Here is a 21812-nt window from a genome sequence, read left to right on the forward strand (position 1 = left end):
TTGCCTGGCTCTGATTTCTGATTTTTGCTTAGGGCTAAAGTGTGTATGATGTTTATTTGAAATGTTTCATGTGATATTTTGTCCATGTTTTTATAGGCGAACTAAACAACAACATATTTCAGATTATTTTATTAAATATTTTTTATTTAGATTTGATTATTTATTAATATACTTAAACTTGAAATAAACGTGCAATTTAGAAGGAAATATGAATTCATTTGAAACACGATTCAGAGGGAACATGTGGTTAGTTTTTATTTTACATTATATATATATATATATATATATATATATATATATATATATGAACACACACACAAATATATATTTAATATAATGTATGTTTAATCAGACATACACACACACGCACGCACACACACACACACACACACACACACACACACACACACACACACACACACACACACACACACACACACACACACACACACACACACACACACACACACACACACACACACACGTATAGAGTATATATACAATATGTTTAAATAATATTTAGTAATGTGCAAAAAGGCGTAATCTAATATGTGGAATGTTGTGCCTATTCTCCAGCAAGACTTCCATGTGACAGGGATTAATGAAAGTGATCCAGTGAGCCTGAAGCTGTCTCTGTGAGACACCGCTGCTTCGTGTTCCCACTGTTTTTGGTATATGGTATATATGTAATTTGATGAGAAAGATTATTACATAAAAAATAAATAAAAATGTGAATTACAAATTATTATTATTGTTTTTTTTTTACAATCTTTATTGTCCATATGGCTTTTATTTTTGTCTTTTGATTTTGGGGTGAAATATGAGCTGGGCATGAAGGAGGGGACTATTGCTCACTTCCAGGAATTCTGTGGGATTCCCAGACTGAGTAGAAGCCTTGTTGATTCACTTTGTCTGTTCTATGAGTGTCTGATGAGGAATTGCTGATCCCTGAAGTGGGAGGGGCATTACCTGCTAGGTGCAAAGCAGCTCTCTTCCCATTGGCTGAGAGGAGGCAGTATATTTCCTCACTTACTAACAATGTGAGAGTGAGCAGCAGAGCAGAGTGTTCAGAGCATTGAGAGGACTGAGAGGCCAACAAAAAAACTCTTTGACACATCCACTGAAAGATTCCAAGAGGAGGCTTGACAGACTGCAAACGTAAGAGTATGTATGTTTTGATTGTGTTTCATGAGCCTTTTTGTTGTTGTTAATGTCTTCATAGGGCTTGTTGTTTTGCATTTTGACTGCATGCTCTGTGGTTTTGTTTGATTGAGCTGCTTCCCACTTTTCAATGGTCTCACCAGCCATATGTTTCTGAATGAGTCTCTGGATTAGATTTTTAATTTAAAAAGGGTAGCTTTCTTTTAAATACCAAGAAATGAAAAAAAAAACTTAAAATGGCTTTTTCATTCTGTAATACATCAAGTTGTTGATTTTAGAAAGTGTTTTTTTGTGTGTTATACAAAGTTTAAGAGCTTTAATATGTAGCTTAAAATGAAATATGCTGATTAGTGATCATAGCAGAGTTTAATGAGCACATATATTAGTGCATCATTGCATTATGCAGGGCTCCCACTGTCATTGAAATATTAAAATAGGCCTGGTCAATTTATAAATCTCTACAGTGAAAAGTATTTTGACTAGGTAAACACTGCTTTTTGTGAGTTGAGGATAACTTCTGGGAGACTTGTCTAAGCATGCTGAAGTGTTGATGTGACCCGAGTGTGATGTTTCTGCTTCACTGACCCTCTTTATGTTCTCCTGTCGTTTAAACACAAGTGCATACAGCATTTGCTGAATTGTTGAGTGTCTCCTTGAAGCAAATCAGTAATTGTGGAAAGCCCTCAGCTTTCATTTGTTCACATTTAGGAAGTTTCTGAATGAGAGAGTCACATCCTGTCTCTATACAACAGACCCTTTGAGATCTCTTAATTAATAAAACTTAACCAAACAAAGGCCACTTTAACATGATTCTTTCCCAGACTATATAGCAAGCAACTAGTTGTGTTGGTTTTATAGCTGTAAAGCATGAGTAATCTGAGGTAATGATGACTCAGTTACTGTCTCAGCAGCTTCAGTGATACGGACACTGACGTTCCAGCTGATGCTTTTTCCTTGCATCACCCAAAAACAAAGCCTGGCTCACTAAAGGGTGGGAGAACATGCTTGAAAAGATAAAATACTGGTTGATTGGAATCAGTTTTATCACTGAAACCTAATCAGAACATTTCTGTCTATCATTTTAAAGGCACGGCTAAGGACAGGTTTGTGGTTGCCCCCAAATGATCAGTTTCGTGAGAACCTTAACAGGCATGAGATCATGTGAGATAACAATATTGCTCCACTGTTTCCTGTATCAGGCATAAGTCACAGCATGTCTGAATGATCATGTGAGCGGCTTCAGGTGTTGTGCACTGGAACCGAATGACTCATTTATTTCAAGAGTAATATGGGAAAACGTTTTCTTCCTCTTTCAGATGTTCCACAGGTGTTTTGGAGATTTCATGACGCATTTGATTTGTGCAATCCCACGGTTGCCTTCAGTATAATTGGATGAGTGTTAGTGCAGACTGAGCATTGTACAGTTTAAAGTCTGGTTCCAAGGTTTTATTCCTATTGGTTAATTTCTGATAGGCGTATTGTGATGGAATATAGAAAAATATACATGGTACTGATTTTTTTCTTCTTCCATATTTGCTGTGGAGTTCACTGAATCTGTAAACTTTGAAAACCCCTGGTTTGGTTTTATCAACAACATGGGATGCAAGCTGTTTTGTCTTCATTTTGTTCATATTTTAAATGCCTCTGTCCTAACAGAAATCCTACTGAAGACATCAAGATACCAAGATGGCAGTCAGTTCATTTCATCGTGGGCAATGGGCCTCACAGTCCTTGAGAGTTACGGCAAAGGAGCTCTCCATTGTTGGTGTGCGAGGCAAAAGCACAGCCATTGCGGAGCGATTTTCCAAGTAAGCAAATTACAGGATTTGTATATCTTAAGCTGATCTCAATTGACCTCTATTATTTGCTTTCACTTTAGCATCCCTTTTAGTGCTCTTTAAACAGTGTTGCACAACTTTTTTAACAAGGCACTTCTGTTTTAAATGCTGCCGTTTTGTTCTAAATTGGTTTATGTTCAAAACTCTGCTCCAACATTATTGGGAGGTTTTCCCTTTCTCTTCATTCTTTTATTCAGCATGAAAGTGGCGTCAAATCTTTTAATGGAGTCAGACACAGAGGTATAGTGGGGTCCAAAAGTCTGAGACCACTGATAAAAATGTATCCATTTTGTATTTTTAATGTAATTTAATACCACTTTTAAGTATAGTGACGTAAAACAAGTGTTAAGTTCTTCTTCATTTCTTATTTTGAAATTTTCAGAATCCTAAAGCTTTCTAAATGCAAGTTCCATATTGAATTCTCTCATTGAAACATGTTTGATTTACAGCTGAATGTCTGCTGCCCGACTCATTATAAGCATCTTTGTTGGCTCTCAGTCAGTGTGTTTCCTGTGCAGAGGAATTTCTCCAAGCATCAGGAGTTTTTCCAGTGCATCTCCTGTCAGATTTTCTGATGTCTTTTCCAGGGTTCTGCCTCAGGCTTCCTCTCTATACATACATCAATGACTTCCACATTCTCAAAACTGTAGATTTGCCCGCTGAAATAGTGAGCATCAAAGTGAAAGATTAAATAGTTTTTAATCTGATGATCACAGATGTGGGCAAATATAAATCGTGCATTTAGCGTTTGGGTGTTTTAAACTGTTCAACTGTTGTATTTGCAGTACATGCAGGGCTATGATTATTGTCTTTATCTGCGTATCTTTCCAGCTAACCTTCATTCAGAGCCAGCCTTTAGTTTGAATCGGTATGCCGTAGATTTCCTTTGAAAATCAGATTGAACTTCCTGCTTTCAGTGGTTGGGAATTTTTTTTTAAAGTCCCTCCAACAGATGGTTGGTGTATCAGGAAATCCTTCAGGCTAGCTTTCAAGTTTCCTTTTTAACATGTCATAAAAATAAAACTAGAAGTGAAATCAAGACAGTCCAGTTGTTTGCACTGCTAGATGTGACCACTAGAGGCCACCGATGATCAAAAGTGATATTTTAGTTTTTATTTAGGCAGATAAAAGGAGATACAACCTTTAAACACGGAACAGTATTTATAGACTAGGTAGACATTGCGTTTGCCTTTTTGTGAGTTGAGGATAACTTCTGGGAGACTTGTCTGAGCATGCTGAAGTGTTGATGTGACACGAGTGTGATGTTTCTGCTTCATTGACCCTCTTTTTGTTCTCCTGTCGTTTAAACACAAGTGCATACAGCATTTGCTGAATTGTTGAGTGTCTCCTTGAAGCAAATCAGTAATTGTAGAAAGCCCATAGCTTTATTTTTTTTGACTGTTCATACAATTAAAACGAATTAAAATCAAGACAGTTGTTTGCACTGCTACGTATGACCAGGAGAGGTCATCAATGATCAAAAGTAATCTCTTCGTTTTTAGGCAGATAAAAGGAGACACAGACTAGCATAAGCCAAACAATAAAAACACCATCTGTTGATCGGCCGGATTTATATTATGGTGTTTAAAATGCACAGAAACTAGCTACTCTTCATTGAGGACTAGAAAACAGTTGAATGAACAATTTTTCCACTTTATTTCTTTCCAGGTACCAGAAAGCAGCAGAAGAAACAAGTTCAGACAAGAAAAAAGTGAGTTCTCACCATCTTGTTGTTCATTCCATTGCTATAATGACTCATCATCTATCTGTCTATCTATCTGTCTGTCTGTCTGTCTATCTGTCAGCCTGTCTATCTATCTATCTGTCTGCCTATCTATCTATCTATCTGCCTGTCTATATAAATCTGTCTGTAACACTACTCTGAGCTACTGCTGTTTAGACACACACATTCAGTGTCCAGTCATCTTAATCCTTATTTAGAAGTCTTAATCTGCAGGTAATTCCCATGCGCTTTACATAACTGGTTCAGTCAATCTGTGCCCTCCTGAATGTGTAAGAGTGTGTGTGTGTGTGTTCATAAATACTGTGAGGAAACTTCAGTAAACTGTGTGTTTGTAGTGTTTGTCAAGATGAAGGAGTTGCAGAAATGATGATGCGCAGGATGAAGGATGTAGGTATGAGCTATCTGAGTGGATTTGAAAGAGACGTCATGTTTTGTTAAACTTATTAAATGATAAATTAAATGAAAGGTTTTGATTTCTGCACTATTGTGAGGGCCTTGCATTGTTTTTAGCAGACAGTTCAGAGTTTTTGTGTCAGGCCTGGAATTTGAGCCAGAAGTATTTGAGCTGTTGTAGCATGCAGGGTCAAAACTAGGGTCAAAATAGCATGCTTTAGTTGCTTTAGTATGTGAGCACACAAGAAATATGGATTACATTTAGTGCTTGATAGATTTTTTTGCTAAATAATAGATTTATATTCAAATCCCTAGCTGATTGTTTTTTCTTCTTCTAGAAACTAGTTTTTTATTGAAACGTTCTAGATTTGTATTTTGTGTAGTTGACATTTACGCATGAAAAGTGGTAAATGCATATACATGAATATAATATGATGTCAAATGACTCTGTTGAATATAATAGTGTAGTGTGCATAATGTCATATTGTGCCAGTATGCGCTACTTTAAAAAATGAAGGAAACATCACATACTTTTTTCCAGTCATTAGTATTCTGAGATTAAGCTATCAATGACTTGTTTTAAAAGTAATTTATGCCTGTTTTCAGAATTCTAAATACTTTAACACTAATTTTATAGTCTGTTGTTGTCTGTTTATATTTCATTAATGGTTAAAACGTGTGTGTGTGTGTGTGTGTGTATATATATATATATATATATATATATATATATATATATATATATATATATATAAAATGTTGGGTAATAAAAAGCTTATATGTTAATTGTTTCACACAACCTGGACAAATGACTACGCATGTAATGTCTTTCACAAACTTTCCTTTTTCCCGTATCCTGTCACTACTTCCTCTATTTATGTTCTTCCTGGTTTGTCCGTCCCGTTGTAAGGGGGTTGGCCTAATTCCCTCATGCTGATAGTTTTAAAAGACTAGCATCTGGTGCTGCGTTTCCCCCCTCATTTCCACCAGAACAGACTGAGGGAGCCACTCCTTCCATTTGCAGGGTTTCTGAAGCTTTTGTAGTCAACCTTTTCTAACAAACTACTACTAATCTACCAACTAATGACAAGATACTCAATCATTTCAATCTGTTTACTGCTTTTCCTTGTTTGAAGGCTTCAAAGACTTGATCAGTGAGTAATGTAATTTTAATCATGAATATTTTTATTAGTACTTTTTATTTTGACTTTTAATCAGAATTTAAGTTTATTTCTTATTCAATTCTCAACAATGAAATGGCTAAATCTGTATGTGTTGTTTTATGTTTTAGATTTTAGGAATGTATCAATACAGTTAAGAGTCCACTGTCTTGATCGTCTTGTCCCAAGATTAAAGATAAGAAGTTGAGAAACCCAGGGTGTGAACGCTCTTCTGAAATTCTCTTTGTTCTGATACAGTCTCTGGAGAAGTCGACTCCTTCCATGCGCAACGGCAATCTGAGAGTCCTAAAGCAGCTCTGGGAACAACCAGCCGAGACGCCTAGATCTCCAGAACCCAAAACGCACTCCCGACAGACGGAGAACCATCAGCAGCAGCCTTTAGATCTCAGTGTTGACACTCCACTGGAATCCACAGACGTCCAGCTGTTGAGCGACAGTGACCAGCCAATGGAGAAGTGGACGCCAAGAGATGTGGAGACTCCCACTGTGCCTCTCAACAGCCTGAAGATGATGTTTGAGAAAGGAGAGACCCTTCACAATAATGTAAGTACAACTAATCATCTAAAATGGTACATATTATCTTATGGTATTTTGTCGGTTTAGTAGATAACACCTCTCGGTTACCGTGGTTTTACTAAGTAAGACATGTTCCCGGATCAACATATTTTGTTCCTGTCCATAAATGTTGTCCTAAAGCTAATCCTACCATAACTTATCCCTAAAATCAGAGAGAAATGATAGGTGAATGACACTGATGTAGAAGCACATAAACCTGATTGTAAGCCTATACTTGACATAAGCTCTCAAATCTGATTGGTTGATTGAAATGTTGTTCCAGGATCAACAAGATGTTTATTCAGGAACATGTTGCACTAGGTGAAATCACATTGACCAACAGTCTTTGGTGTGTATGAAGGAATTTTGCGTGTGCAATCTGTTTTTTATTTATGTATTTTTTTACATTTTACATAATTGTTCCTACTTTTCATATCGTTTCCTCTTATAAAAAAGGTTCATTGACAGTCAATATATAGTTTTACATGACCAGTCAATATATAGTTTTACATGACCAGTTTTACCTGTTCTCTGACCCTCAGAATAAAAACCCTTTTTGACTATTGTAGTTTTAGGACTTCACGATGTAAATGACCTTTGTTATGGTTGGCTAACCTTTGCAAACATGGAGGTGTTGATATGTAAATTATGGTGGTCCTTCTGTATGTTAATGAACTGCTGGTTTTGTACAGACAATAATGTCAAAAAAAGTTTGGGGTCAGTATTATTATTATTTGAAAAACTAATACTTTAATTTAGCAGGGATGCATTAAACTGATCAAAATTGACAGTAAAGACATTTATAATGTTGAAGATTTCTATTTCAAATAAATGCTGTGAACTTTCTATTAATCAAAGCATCCTGTACACCGTTTCCAGAAAAATATTAAGTAGCAAAACTGTTTTCAACATTAATGATAAATATTTCTTGAAGGATGATGTGACACTAAAGACTGGAGCAATGATGGAAAAAAATTAGCTTTGAAACCACAGGAACATATTAAACGTTAAAATATATTAAAATAGAAAGAAGATATACAAGAAATAATTTTTCACATTGATCCTGTTACTGTATTTTTCATTTAATAAATGCAGCCTTGGTGAGCAAAAGCGACTTTTTTTTAAAAGTCATTCCAACCTTAAACTTCTGAACGGAATGTTTTTGCTTAGTTCACATTCATAAATATTGTACAGTTAAACCAAAAATTATTTCAGAATTTTTAATATTTTTTTTTACTAGTGGGTGCAGGACACTATAGTTAATTATGTATAGCAAAATAAAGTAAACTGTGACATATTATACCCCGTAATTCTTTATACAGTGGACTTCCGTGTAAAAATAAAACATTTGGGACCAAAAATTATTCAGACACTTTGACCTGACCATGTTTTGCTTAAGTGTTTTTTTCTTTAATTGCGAATACAACGTTATTACACTACAGACTGAACAAAATTATGCATTGCAGGGTAATTTGTTGAGGTAAGTTCTTGTCATTATTTTATTACCATTTTCTAAACTATAGCAAATAAACAGTGATAATGTGAGAAATGTTGAAGGTGTCTGAATAAATTGTAAGTGGACTGGGAAGGATGCTTTGCATTGTGAGGGTTGTATTATGTGTACATATTAGATCTATAATAGTAAATTATTAATAGTAAAATATTGAAGTTCTGTTTTCCATCATATGTCGTCTCCTTACTGTATGTAAGAGTTTGATTATTCGCAGTCATCAAGAGGACTTGATCAAACAGTATCTGTCTGTTCTGCTTGCTGGATATCTGCTTATATTGAAAACATTCAAGAGATTGGTCATGCTGTGAGTCACATGGTCTGTGGTCATGAAGACACCAGTGTGCTTCTCTCTCTGGGTTCTGAGGTCTCAGTAGGTTCACTGCTCTTCTAAACAGCCTGCAGGTTCAACTATTGTCAGTTTGTGCTCTCTAACTTTGTATAAAATGTTACTTTGAGTTAGTGATTTGTTTAAACGGCTATCCCTGAGTATTAAACGTTGGCATGCCATGTAAATGGAAATATTACAGTGCTTTTCTAAGTGATTAGACTTATGATTTTTGCCTGACAGACAGTAAAATGGCCAAAAACTGTTTACTGAATAGAACATCACACTGTAAAAAAGTTGCTGCCTTAAACCGAGTTTAAGTTGATTGTACTTAATTTAAGTCATTGCAACTTCAAATTACACTAAACTGACTTAAAATCAGTGCATAGAGAAATGGGAGTGGCTTCTTTTGACTTGGGCATGCAGGCAACCAATCAGAACACCTTAGTAACTGCATAGCAGTGCAACTAAAAATCACTTAGTCAGAAAATATTAGCCACCACATAGCAAAACTCACAACTCCCTAGCATAGTTGTGATGTTTTAAATGCCAAAAACCACTCACATTTCTGTCAGAAGATGTAAAAATCAGTTCTTCTAAAGCTTCTTTTTAAACAAGATCCATTGTACTTCACTGTCTTGAATCTCTCATCTATTGTTCTCTACTAGTCTGTGTGGTCAAAGATAAAATGAACATTCTTGTGGTGTCTTTTTAGACACACCTCGTCTTCATCTGACATTGTTTATTCTTAAAAAAAAAATTGGAACAGTCGAAGGTTATGCGTTTAAAATAAACCGGGACTTCACCATACACAATGGTTTCTCTTGTTTTGCGGACTGCAAAGGGAATCGTGCCCAATATTTTATCTGGAAAAAAGTAAGCTAAAAGAGCGTGGGTGGAGGAGAGGAAAAGACTGAAACTGAATTAAATTTACTGTCACCAGTGGTTCAAAACGGCCCAGCATGAAATGAACAATGTTTTGATCCACACCATATGTGGTGCTTCTTCTAAAGACAAACATCATTGCTCATACTAGGGGCTTTTCACTTCCCCAATCCAGAGCATTATACTTTCAGCTGCTGTGATTTTAATGACTGAATCAGTGATTAGAACTTGTGATTAGGTAAGTTACTCTGAAAAAGTAATTAATTACTAGCTACTAATTACATATTCAACAGTGTAATCCAATTACTGTACTAATTACTCTCTCTAAAAAGTGTCGAATTACTAAGTAATTACTTTCTAGATCCTATATCAACCACAACTATTTGAACAATTCAAGACAGACATGAAAGCGCATGCACTTTTAATGAATTCAAGGATAATTTATGAAATTTTATATTATTTATTTGAACTAACCAAAGTATTTAAAGGGAGGTGGTTACATTAAAAACATACATTTTAACATTAGATGTTAAATTGGTTTATATAGAGTTATTCTACACCGTATTTAATGCAATTAAATCAGAAGTAACTAATTAAATTACAGTAAAATTAAGAGTAATCCCTTAACTTTTATCAAGGGAAAAGTAATTAAATTACAGTAATGAATTACTAAGTAATGCATTACACCCAATACTGCTTGTGAATCATTTAATTGTTTGGTCTGATCAGCCAGTTCATGGAAAAGAAATGTCTCCAAAGAACACTGGTCACAGATTTGGTTCTTCAGCTCACTGACTCAATGATTTGGTTGCAGCAGTTCTCAAATTAATCTACTTTTTTTTTTTCTCACGCAAAGCCACATAGTTTCATGTTTGGGTTAAACCTCTCTACCTCTCAAAAGACATTTCCATCATTAGACAGGGATGAGGTTGCTCTCATGTAAAGTCTGCTGTTCTCACTGGGGGGGCTGATGTCATGAGAGGAACATCCACATGATCACTGCGGGGTTCGAGCTCTCTGCTCTCATCAAAGCCAAACTTCTCTCCTTTAACCTGGGGGATAGTCACGAGGGAGAGAGAGAGAGACTGAAATTAAATGAACTCATCATCTACCTCCTCCAGCATTTTTCAAAAAAACATCTCCTGCAGAGATTTGTTTTATAAATGAGGGTGGATATTGAATTTGGGGTGCTTAGAGAGTTGAACTGACTGTAAAAAGCAGTTCATAAAGAAAAGTTCTAGATAAGATCAGACGTTATGTACAGTGTCTGTAGGGAGGACACATTTCGTAAGAAGCTAAACTTTCGTAGATGTTTTGCCATCCGGGATACGTCATTAGTTGTAGAAAGAAGAGGCAGAATGAATAATCAGACTATAATATTATGTCTGTTATACATTTATTAGCAATTTTGTGTCATAATAATACTAATAATCCTACTAATTATTATTAATACTGATAGTTTTTATAGTTGACATTATTTCAAGGATAAAAATAAAATGAAAGCATACTGAAACAAAATTATGAAGACAAAGATTATATATAAATGTGACGGATATTAGCTATGCGCCGACATCGATAACCGATAAATAATTCTTTATATTTGAAAGCTGATATCTGATATATTGGCCGATAAATCTAAATCCAAATGTATCATTTTTGAGAGCTTGATTACAAAAACAAAATTTCCACCATTAAAATACATGTCCCAAGCAAACAAAAAAAACACAGTTGGCTAGTTTGAACCGGTGTAAATTTTACAATTAATTTTACACTCCTCTGGCTAACCTTTCTTCTCAAAATCAGAAAATCATGTCTCCGTTGAAGGAAATAATCCATTATTTATCGGCTTTAAAATATCGGGCAAATCCTCTTAACGGACCGATAATATTAAAAATTAACATTTATCGACCGATATGGTGGCCGATATATCGTGCATCCCTAAAAGATATAGTAGGCATATATTTCATCTTTTGTGACATGTTATCAGAGAATAAAATCTAAGGAAAGGACGCTCCTCATTTTGGCAGGCCGTGGCTCAATGTTCCCATCTTTTGTGTGTTTTGAATTAATAAAGGGTCTTTTGTCTGGGCTAATGCCCCCAGTGGCTTCGCTGCCTTTGCCTTTTGTACTGTGTTTATTTGGCGCTCCCCTTGTGTCCGCACACCACCCTGGAGACGCTGCACTGATGCCTGGCCGGCTGGATCCCCTTACAGCCCCGCTGATGGCTAATCCATGACTGGGGGGGTGGGCTGGTTTCAGCGCCCTGTTTGGATTTGGAGGTTCAGCCAGCTGCCTACCCCACCCCACCCTCTCAGCCCTCCCCCTCTCCATCTCTCCCGCGGCTGCCAGCAAAACACTGGCATGCTCACCGTCTTTAATCTGCTCTCAGAGCACTGCCGGCTTTTAGTTAGAGAGACTCGGCTCTGTAAATCTCCAGGAATCACTGCGGACCTCCCGTTGCTGCCTGTCTGATTTTAAATAGGTAAGACGCGGGGCTTTCAGATCGATACTGATATTGTTACGTGTGGAAACTCTCTGTTCGGTGGGATGATGTCAGTTTTAGTTCCTGTTGTACTGCCTTCCTGAGAACAATGGATACAGCAGACTTTTTGGAGGATGTGTTTGTGCTGGGATTGATTGCAGTGTTGTTGGACAATATGTGCCAGGCACTTCTTGAAGAGTAAATGTGTTTTTTGTGCGTGTTATTTTCTGAAACAAAAGCGGAGAAGTAAGTAATACCACTACAATTAAAAAATGCAATATGGTGCACGAACTTTATATAGAGACTAATATGTTTACAATTAATAATCTTACAGGAAAGTTTATGGACCAAACATTGTGACAAAAGCAGCTCTTTTTATTGAATTGTTATTTGTTTAATTACAGGTAATACAATTCAGCTGTATCAACAGGGCACCAAATTGTTGGGTTAGTGTAGTAACGGTGGTGTTGTCCACTGGTTTGTTCTGGTCTCCATGTGTCTGTCCAGCGGGTGTATTGAATTGCATGAGAGCTGTTGTGCTGTGTGTGTGCTGGAGTTGTTGTGGCAGTAAAGCCAGACGCTGGTGTCTGTCCACAGCTCTCTCAGAGCTCATTAGAGGATTATTGAAGGCAGTGGAGGATCTGGCCAGCCAGGGCAGGGGACATGTTTAAACACTGCTGTCATGGCTTTAAATGTCTCGTCACCTTACTAATTAGTGCTGTTTGCTAAAGTAAGCATCATTATTACTTTAGCTCATACTTAGGGTTAGGGGATTTGAACAAACCCCTTACCCGTCCCAGAGTATTAAACTCTGGAGCGTAACTCATCCCACACAGAATTTGTGTATGACTGCCAATAAAATATTGACATCTCAATCATATAGCATTCTTTGACTTTTGTAAATAACATTTAATAATTGTTTATATACATTGAAGATGGAAGCATGAGCCAATTTGCTATGAATAATCTTTTTAAATATTTAATAAACGTTATATTTTAATTAGGGATGCACCATATCGGTATCGGCCGATATATCCTCGGTTTTAATGTTACCATCATCGGCCTGATAAGAAAATTTGGCCGATAAATAATGGATGTGTGTTTGGGACATGGCTTTTAATGGTGAGACCTTTGTTTTTGTAACCAGGCTCTCAAAATGATATAAAAATTTGGATTTAAATTTATCGGCCAACATGTGGGTTATCGGCTTTCAAATATAAAAAATTATTAGTAATCGTATAGGCCAAAAATTTCATATCGGTGCATCCCTAATTTTAATAAAGTCAATTATTAGACTTGAAATTATTGGGGAGAGAGAAGGGGGAATGGGATCAAATCTTCATTGGCTCTATATGAAATCCGTTATGTTTCTCAGTAAATATCCTGTTTTCTTCTGAAATGAAATGCATCACAGTAAAGTAGTAAAATAGGTGGTGAATTGCCATTCATGTTAACTTTAAAAAAAAACTAGGACTTTTTAATGCTCTCTTTGTGTTTAGAACTCCTCATTAACACACGTTTCTTTGTCTGTTTAGGTGTCCAGAGAACCAGGGAAGACAGGAGACAGTGGATCTGAGAATATGGAACCAGGAGACAAAGGTACAGAATCAAACACAACACAACACAAACACACCAGTCTAATAGTTTGTGCAATATGTTTTCAGTTAAATGATTTCACATCTTGAACATCCTGCTTCCTTTTTGCAACACTGTAAGAATGATCTTTCTGGAAAGTGCTGATAGCAGTTCTGTGGAAATTCCCGTTTCCCATTCCCACTTTGACCTTGTGGCTCTCATTTTCTCTTGCTCTTTTTTCTTTTCTTTTTCATTGTATGATTTATCAGAGACCCCACTGACTCTCTTTTCTTTCTTAATTCACAGAAAGTCTTGACTCGGGAGTAAAAATGGTGGAGTCAACCCCTCTCAGGGACAGAATGGCCAAGTACCAGGCAGCTGTGACTAAGCACGATTTCCCTTCCTCCCCCACCGTGAGTTTCACCCTCACCCCTTTCACAATAAAACACTCCCTCAATTACTGTCACTTCTTATGATTTCATCAGATGCAATATGTCTGCTGACCTGACACTCTGTTTCATGTTTAAAGGCATAGATCGCCCAAAACATGAAACGGATGTCATTAACTCGCTCTGATTTAGTTCCAAACCAATATGACTTTAATGCTTATTTCAGTGGAAAACACTGTGTTACAAGTAGGGGACGTCCAGTATGTTAATGGAAAAAATTAAGCTGGAAAGAATGAATAAATGAATGTTCACAAATCCCATCTGAATAATTTATTCATGAATTGGGGTGATCTGGTTTGAGAGAGGGAGGGGAGGATGTCATGATCATCAGAGAATAATGACGTACATTTCAGCCCATTTACATCTGCCATATGACTTTACCATTTCATGATATTTTAATAGTAATAATTTTGCATACTTTTCTGAGGTTTGATGTCTTTAGTCCTCATTAATAAAAAAATGTCTTTCATGTTGCATGCCGATCAAGTCATGTGTTTGGAATGACTTCAAGATGCATAAATTAAGATAGATGTTCATTCTAGGGTGAACTGTTCCTTTAAGGGAGCAAATGCTCACTGATAACCTTTTCCCTTTTTGTGTTCCTGGTTTTGGTAGAGTGAACCAGCAGACAATGAAGTCCGGAGTCAGAGTGGGAAGCAGAAGGAAAATGTGCCACCAGTGTGTGCTGATGTGGTAAGAACTGTTAGGCTCTTTGTAACGTGAAATCCTGTGAATTAATTGACAAAACGTTTACATTTTTAAAGTGCCCCAACTATGCTTTTTCAAATATTACCTTTCATGCAGTGTGTAATGGCTATTTGGGAATGTAAAAGGTCTGCAATGTTTTAAAGATCAATGTGCACGACAAACAAAGTATCAATTCTTAATTGCTGAAACGAGTCGTCTCCAATTCCAGTCTCACTTTTGTAACATATCTACGTAAGTTTGTAACAAACAGCCTACTTAGCTACAACTACAGTGTTTGAGGGAAGGTCAAAGAACTGAGAAGCAACATGTCATGTTATCGAAATGGAGAAGATGGTATTTTCTAGGGATGGGCATTTTTCAAAAAAACTTGTATTCGGGTTCATAAAAATCGAATATTGGTTTATTTAAATATTGTTTAACGAGAAATAAGTTAAAGTTTTTTGTTGTTGTTTGTTTTAGTCACCATTTCTGAACAAACTTACATTAGGCAATAAACACAACAAGCTTACTATATCTTAAGGTTTTATTTTAGTTGAAAACATTTAAGAATATGTTTATACAAAAAATATAAAGAACAAAAGCATTTAAGCTCAAGCAACGGAAAAGAACGCTAATAAAGCAGACTGCGCAGTTATTATACTGAACGTACATGCACTCGAGTCAGCATTATCATGTTTATATTGTTTCACGTTCATGTTGAGAAACACAATAATATCCACATGCTCGAGTGAGAAAATGCAATTTGCGGAGACACAGTGTGCAAAGTGAAGTTACAGCACTTTGCATTTTCTGGTCTTAAACCTGTCTCCCTCAACGAAACTTAAAGGTAGCATATCCATGAAATGGATTTCATGTGATTTGTCATTGTGGTGGTGATATTATGATAACTCAGATGAAAAATTATATTACGAAATGAAATTACTTTTAATCAATTATTAATGAAATGAATTAATTCCAAACTTCGCAAGGCAGACAACGACATTGTGATCAAATACAGTCCACTTGTTAAACACGCTCCACAGCGCCACCCGGTCTATTTAATTATAACTGTGAAAAAAAATAAAGAAAAAGTAAAATTCGAATAGTATTTTATTTTTCAAATAATAATTTCAGATCGAAATTTAAATATTTGTGCACACCCCTAGTATTTTCTGTGCTGCGAATCCACTTTGTTTGCACTTCCAAAAGATGAGAACTCACGCTGGAATTGATGTGGTAAAACCGACGCCATTATGTATCAAGCCATGAATCAAGTTCTGAGGAAGATCCAGAGCTGAAATTCAGATATGCTAATTGGAGTTTTGTTTCCGAAACGTACTGTAAGCAGTAGACCAATCAGAGCAGAGCAGGGGCATGGAAAGGAGGAGTTTATATGAAAAAAAAAAAGTATTATTATTTTGACCCTGGATACATGTAAACCTATTTTAGGAGAGGTCCAGAACAAAATTAGGAATGTTTAAAATAGCATAAAGGGGCACTTGAATACATGATTATTGTATTGTGCACAAAAAAATGTTTGTCTCTATAATCTTTCATCGAATAACTTGCTCCACATAAACTTTTTTATTTCTGGCTGACTTCCTAAATGCCTTTTATTTTTCAACCTGTCTCCTTCACTCACTATTCATGATTCAATCAATTTTTCTGTCGACAAAATCAATTCTCATCCTTTTTACCTTTTAAAATTCCCTTTCACTGTGATGTCACATTATGAAAGCAAAAAGGGATGTATACAGTTTTTTTTTTTTTTTTTTTTTTTTTTTTTTTAAGTAGTAAAAAACTGGCACTTGCCTTACTCTTTGTATCTGCAGGGCTCTGAATCCAACACTATGAAAAGTCCCACTACAGACAAGAATGGTGAGTTTCTGCTTGTGGTCTCTTGTATCCATAATGAAACTTTACAAATCATGAGTGAAAAATTTGTACTTTTGAAAATGAAAATTCTTTCATTAATTACCCTCATGTCGTTCCAAACACGCAGGACTTTTGTTCATCTTCGGAACACAAATAAATATCTTTTTGAATGAAAGTCTTTGGAACAAAATGGGGACGAGTAATTAATGACAGAATTTTCATTTTGGTTTGAAGTATCCTTTTAAAGTTGACATCCAGACACCAGGGAAAAATCAAGATTTGACAAGATTTGTTTTACCGTCAAGTCACCTTTATTTATACAGCGATTTTTACAATACAGATTGTATCGAAGCGCAAAGCGCAAGAAGACATGCCAACATGGCTGGGAGTCTCAGACCAACTGCAGCAACGAGCAATAAAATATATTTTAAGATGATTAAAGGCAAAATAGCTGAATAGTCATATATACAGTAACTAAAAGTATGACTTAATGAATTATCACTTTCGACCAATAAGTGGCGTTGCGACGAAATTGATGTGGTGTTTGGTGTGGTGAGAGTGAGGTGACAATGAAACATACAAAGTTTGGTGTCAATATGTCAAGGCATTGCAGACATAAAGCCAAATGAATAAAGTCAGATAAAGATAAAGCCAGATGCCAAAATGAATAGTCATTTTGGCATCATGCCTCAAAAAACAGTTTTGTCTATCGACGCGAAATCCATAACTGTTAGTCTGCACTGTCTGGAGATGATTGGGTTCGATTTTGGTGAAAATCGGATAAATGGTCTAGGAGGGGTTAGAAAAAGTAGTTTTTTCCGTTGAATTCAAAATGGCGGACAAATTGTCATGATGGAAAATTACTTCAAAAAGAAGAAATTGTGCGCACATCCAAAAAACTTTTGGCAGGTGCTCGATCAAATGAAGCATCAAATAAAAAATAAACAAGAATCGGCACACTGCCACTTCTGCTCCCAAGGATTTATTCATATGAACAACGTTTCGACCCAAAGGGTCTTCGTCAGGCGGAAAATGACGTCATAGGGTGCAGTTGAATTGCCTTGAGCTAAGGAACCAGAGGAAACAAGACTTTTGTTTTTAGTCCTTATGGTTAAAAAATTATTAGCATGAACATGAAGGAAACTTTGGACAGTTGGTGGCCCTAGAGGGATTGAGTTAGAGACTCCAAATTTTCTATGGTGACAGTTCAGACTGTCCTCTATCAGTGTGCCAAATCATAACTTTCCCATAAGCAGTTCTAAGGGCTGCCATAGACTTCCAGAGCGGAAGAAGGAAGAAAGAAAGAATAATAAGAACGCTAACGATTTCAATAGGTGCCTCCACACCTTCTGTGCTTGGCCCCTAAAAATCGTTTTGTTGATGGAAATGCACTTGTTAATGCTTAGTTTGAGGTAAATTATGAGATGTTGCAACTGTAATTCCTCACCATGAGTAAATTAGTGTATCACTGAGAAACCTCCTGGTTGAGTTGTCCTTGCGATGGAGGTTCAAGTTGAATGAATAGTTGTTCCAATGTTCTCGCGCTCAGATTGATATGATAAAATCGACATCATTGTTCGTTACTGTGTTTAGTTACGGTGTAGGAAGCCTCAGGACAAGCAGAGCTGACTTATGGCAATGGGCGTTTTTTGTTTTTGACGCGCGTTGCACGCGGTAGACCAATAACAACGGACTGAGCTGTCTGGCCAATCGGAGCAGAGTAGCTCGAGGAAAGGAGGGATTTAGAGTTTGATACATCTGATGAGTTGTTTGAGAATCATTGAAAAGTGGTTATGTGCAAATGTATTTTATGAGAAAATTAAACCGTTTTTTTTTTTTACCTTTGATGCATGTATACCTGTTGAAGAAGACACCAAAGCAACATTAGGAAATTATAAAATAGAATAATAGGGGCACTTAAAGTATTTTGACACAGTGTGTACAGTTAGTTACTTTGAATCCCAGCGCCCTCTAGTGGTTATTTTGCTGCAATGTCAAAAATTACTGTTCTCTCCATTTACAGGCTCTGTTATAAGTCCAGAACAAAACCAGTCTAAAACTGCTAGGGTGAGTATTCTGTTAATAAATAAATAAATATCCATTTATTTATTTACCATATAGTTTTATATCTGTTTTTGTATTTTGTGAAGTGTCATTGAAAAATACAGACATGGCTTGTCACTTTGGCTAAAAGATTTTTGTGCACTTGTAGAAGTTCCGTTTGCCTGTCCGTGAAACCTGTGTGACGTGCCTTAAGACTGTGTACCCGCTAGAGAAACTTGTAGCGAATCAGCAGATTTTCCACAACACCTGCTTCCGCTGTGCCTACTGCAACACTAAACTCAGGTGAGGGCAAGAGACTACCATGGCTCTGATCCACACTTGATGTGGACTAGCAGTAGTACACAAGACTGTTGGGTCTCTCATTTGTAAATTTTTGGGGTGCTCAGTGTCCCCTATTTGCTTGCTCAACAGCCAATGTTACTTTTTACTGTTTTTTTTCTACTGCAGAAATTTAGTTGGTTTCATCATATTAATTTATTTTAGTCTTCTTTTTATAATGGTATCAAATTTGAATGCGCATAAGTAACATTTTAGTTGATGAGATGCTGAATTAAATCAAATAAATATATATATATATATATATATATAAATATAATGCGTGTTTGGTTAATTAGGCTAATTAACATGCTAACAAATTGTTTTACTGTTTAGTTTAATATTTTTTAATGAATAAATTTAATTATTTGAAGCAATAATAGGCTAGCCAGCCTAGGTTACGTCCATAACATCAGAATACGGTTGTCAGTTATGTATTTAAGTGCTTAATACGTTGACATAAAGTTACAGCTATATATGAGATACAATTATTACGAAATTGAGTCAACATACAGTAACCGTATTCTGCAACCAAACTCACAACCATACATTTTCAGCGAACTCCTGCTGTGTGAACAGAACAGGACCACTTGGTTGTCTGAGACTACGAGACAGCCACTTCTAGTGGGCCTATGTTTATTTCATGTGTGTTCAGTAACTTACTGACTTACACTTCTCGCTTAGTGTGAGAATAAAAAAGGGTTGACGTCGGTTACTGTGGAGGCTCAATACAGCATTTAACCTCTTGTAATGAATGACAATGAGTGAGTAGATGAGTTTGCCTGTTCAGTGTGATGAAATTTCCCGATGACCTCTGTAGACTCATTTAGTTTGTTGGTCGCCACCTTCAAGACAAGCTTAAAAAATCCCAAGGGTGCATAGCTTTTGTACATTAAGTTGTGGAATAAAAATGAAAATATCTTTAACTTGTTTTATACCACCAGCCATTTTTCAGTCATTTAACCAAATACCCATTCAAAGTCACATTGACTTCAGGACAATGGAACCAGAAGTGCTAAAATGCTAACTCATTTCCTGGTTTTGGCCTACAAAAATACGTCATTCCTGCAGTACTAAGATGGTTTAATTTAGGACATTTATGGCATTTAGAACAGGATTGATGCTCAGTTTGGTTTGTTTCTAATCTCTCACTCTGTTTTGCCGCCCTCTTTTGGACAGTTTGGTGAACTATGCTTCTTTGCACAACAACGTCTACTGCAAGCCACACTACTGCCAGCTGTTTAAAGCCAAGGGCAACTATGACGAGGGTTTCGGCCACCGACCCCATAAGGAGCTTTGGGAGACTCGAGGAGAAGGAGCCGAGGAGCAAGTGAAGCTCTCACCTCAAGAAACAACCTCCAGCCCAACAGTGGAGGAGTCTCCACTGGTAAAGGTTAATGTGCTTGCGGCCACTTTAGAGACCCGAAAGCAGGTCGCCTCTGAGAGGGTGGAGAAGCCGCTGGAGACGGGACGACTCAAGATATCCTGGCCTCCACAGTCAGAAGGGGATGATAGCGGGACCCATGTGTGTGGAGCCACTGATGGCAGTGGCATCAAACCCATCCGCCCGAAATGGCCTCCAGAGGGCGACTCTGTATCAAGCAACTCGGACCAATCTGATTTCCCAAAGCTTCGCAGGAGCGTCTCTCTCAAGGAAAGAAGCAAACCGTTTTCCATCTTCAGCTCTGCACCGGTCACTCAACCCAACAAGAGCCAAAGATCTCCTTCAAGTGAGAAGCCAGACTCCACTGAGGAGATGTCACCCGTCTCTTCCACCACAGACACGCTGATCTCTTCCGAGGACATGACTGAACACAACCAATCAGAAGAAGAGGAGGAGGAGGAGGAACAGGGTGAGACCAATGAGGAAAGGATGGAACAGGAGGAGAAAGTGGATGTCCAGGAAGAGGAACTTTCTTCTCTGAAATGCAGCTCACCGGATATCAGTCCTCCATCGTCGCCCGACAGCGAGTCCGGGTTGGATCCCGAGGAGAACAAGGCCTCACAAGATGTGGGCTTCTGGGATGGAGAAGAAGCTGAGGAAGATGGAGCTGATGTGTCCGTGGAGGACCTCATTAAGAGGAACCGGCATTACGACGTTGAGGACGAGGATGAAGATGATGTGGTCTGACTGAGCGATAGATTAGATGTCCGTGGACTTTCGTTTCCCAGAAGCACCAGCGTATTTTCATGTAGTCTGCGTTGTGGGTCTCCGTCTGTCTTTTGTGCAATTTTTCATGTCTTCAGCTTTTACATGTGCCTACAAATGTAAATGAACTAAAAACCAAGTAGTTGTCAGGTTATTCAGAAGGCTTCTCTAGTTTAGACAATACACTAGAGCTCTTACAGTCATTTCAAGCCTAGGGTTATATTTTAAATAGTTTGGTACTTTTTCTATATTTTAATAGACTTGGAATATTTTATTCTGATGCTGTTCAATTTCAAAATAATCTTATTTCAAAGCAATTGAAATATTTTTTTATATTGCTTTGAGTTTAAATTGGATTCTTAGGCCAATCTTAGTACGTTTAGTTCAATCACCAATATATATATTTTTTTTATCACTACTGTAATGCACTTGGATGTACTTTATGTTAAACACCCTGGCTGTACCACATTTGATTGAATTGGCAACCTTTGAATGTTTTATTGCAAAATTGTATTTAACTATTTTAAATGTCACCTTTTTTTATCATGGGACCAAATATCCTGAAATACTTTTGTTTTCAAATAAATATACTATTACAAAATCTTGAGCAAGTGAGCTTTGTTT

The 21812-nt window shown here is 36.9% G+C and overlaps 1 protein-coding gene across 4 annotated transcripts; it reads left to right on the plus strand.

Annotated features, from left to right (window-relative positions):
* The first annotated feature begins 884 nt into the window (after positions 1 to 884).
* On the plus strand, positions 885 to 21789 carry lima1a (LIM domain and actin binding 1a). Of its 4 annotated transcripts, none has more exons than XM_077218716.1 (11): positions 885 to 1164; positions 2818 to 2969; positions 4668 to 4710; positions 6552 to 6857; positions 13610 to 13673; positions 13956 to 14062; positions 14714 to 14791; positions 16618 to 16663; positions 18684 to 18727; positions 18873 to 19006; positions 20219 to 21789. In XM_077218716.1, exons 2-11 carry the CDS (start codon positions 2848 to 2850, stop codon positions 21168 to 21170), a joined length of 1896 nt encoding a protein of 631 aa, XP_077074831.1. In that variant the 5' UTR covers positions 885 to 1164; positions 2818 to 2847; the 3' UTR covers positions 21171 to 21789. The 4 variants fall into 4 exon arrangements, with proteins under 4 accessions (XP_077074831.1, XP_077074832.1, XP_077074835.1 ...); XM_077218717.1 differs by having other exon boundaries at positions 907 to 1158; XM_077218720.1 differs by lacking the exons at positions 885 to 1164; positions 2818 to 2969; positions 4668 to 4710 and adding exons at positions 5013 to 5134; positions 6270 to 6287.
* Positions 21790 to 21812: the final 23 nt, after the last annotated feature.

This window comes from Siphateles boraxobius, unplaced genomic scaffold (assembly GCF_051911475.1).
Source record: "Siphateles boraxobius isolate OS27281-9 unplaced genomic scaffold, OSU_SipBor_1 77, whole genome shotgun sequence".
Lineage (NCBI taxonomy): Eukaryota > Metazoa > Chordata > Actinopteri > Cypriniformes > Leuciscidae > Siphateles > Siphateles boraxobius.

Bases quoted from the DNA above. Each gene is read 5' to 3' on its own strand.
- lima1a (XM_077218716.1), top strand. From the start codon at position 2,848: ATGGCAGTCAGTTCATTTCATCGTGGGCAATGGGCCTCACAGTCCTTG. The intron at 4,711-6,551 runs GTGAGTTCTCAC...GTTCTGATACAG, and splicing joins CAAGTTCAGACAAGAAAAAA to TCTCTGGAGAAGTCGACTCC. The intron at 18,728-18,872 runs GTGAGTATTCTG...GTGCACTTGTAG, and splicing joins ACCAGTCTAAAACTGCTAGG to AAGTTCCGTTTGCCTGTCCG.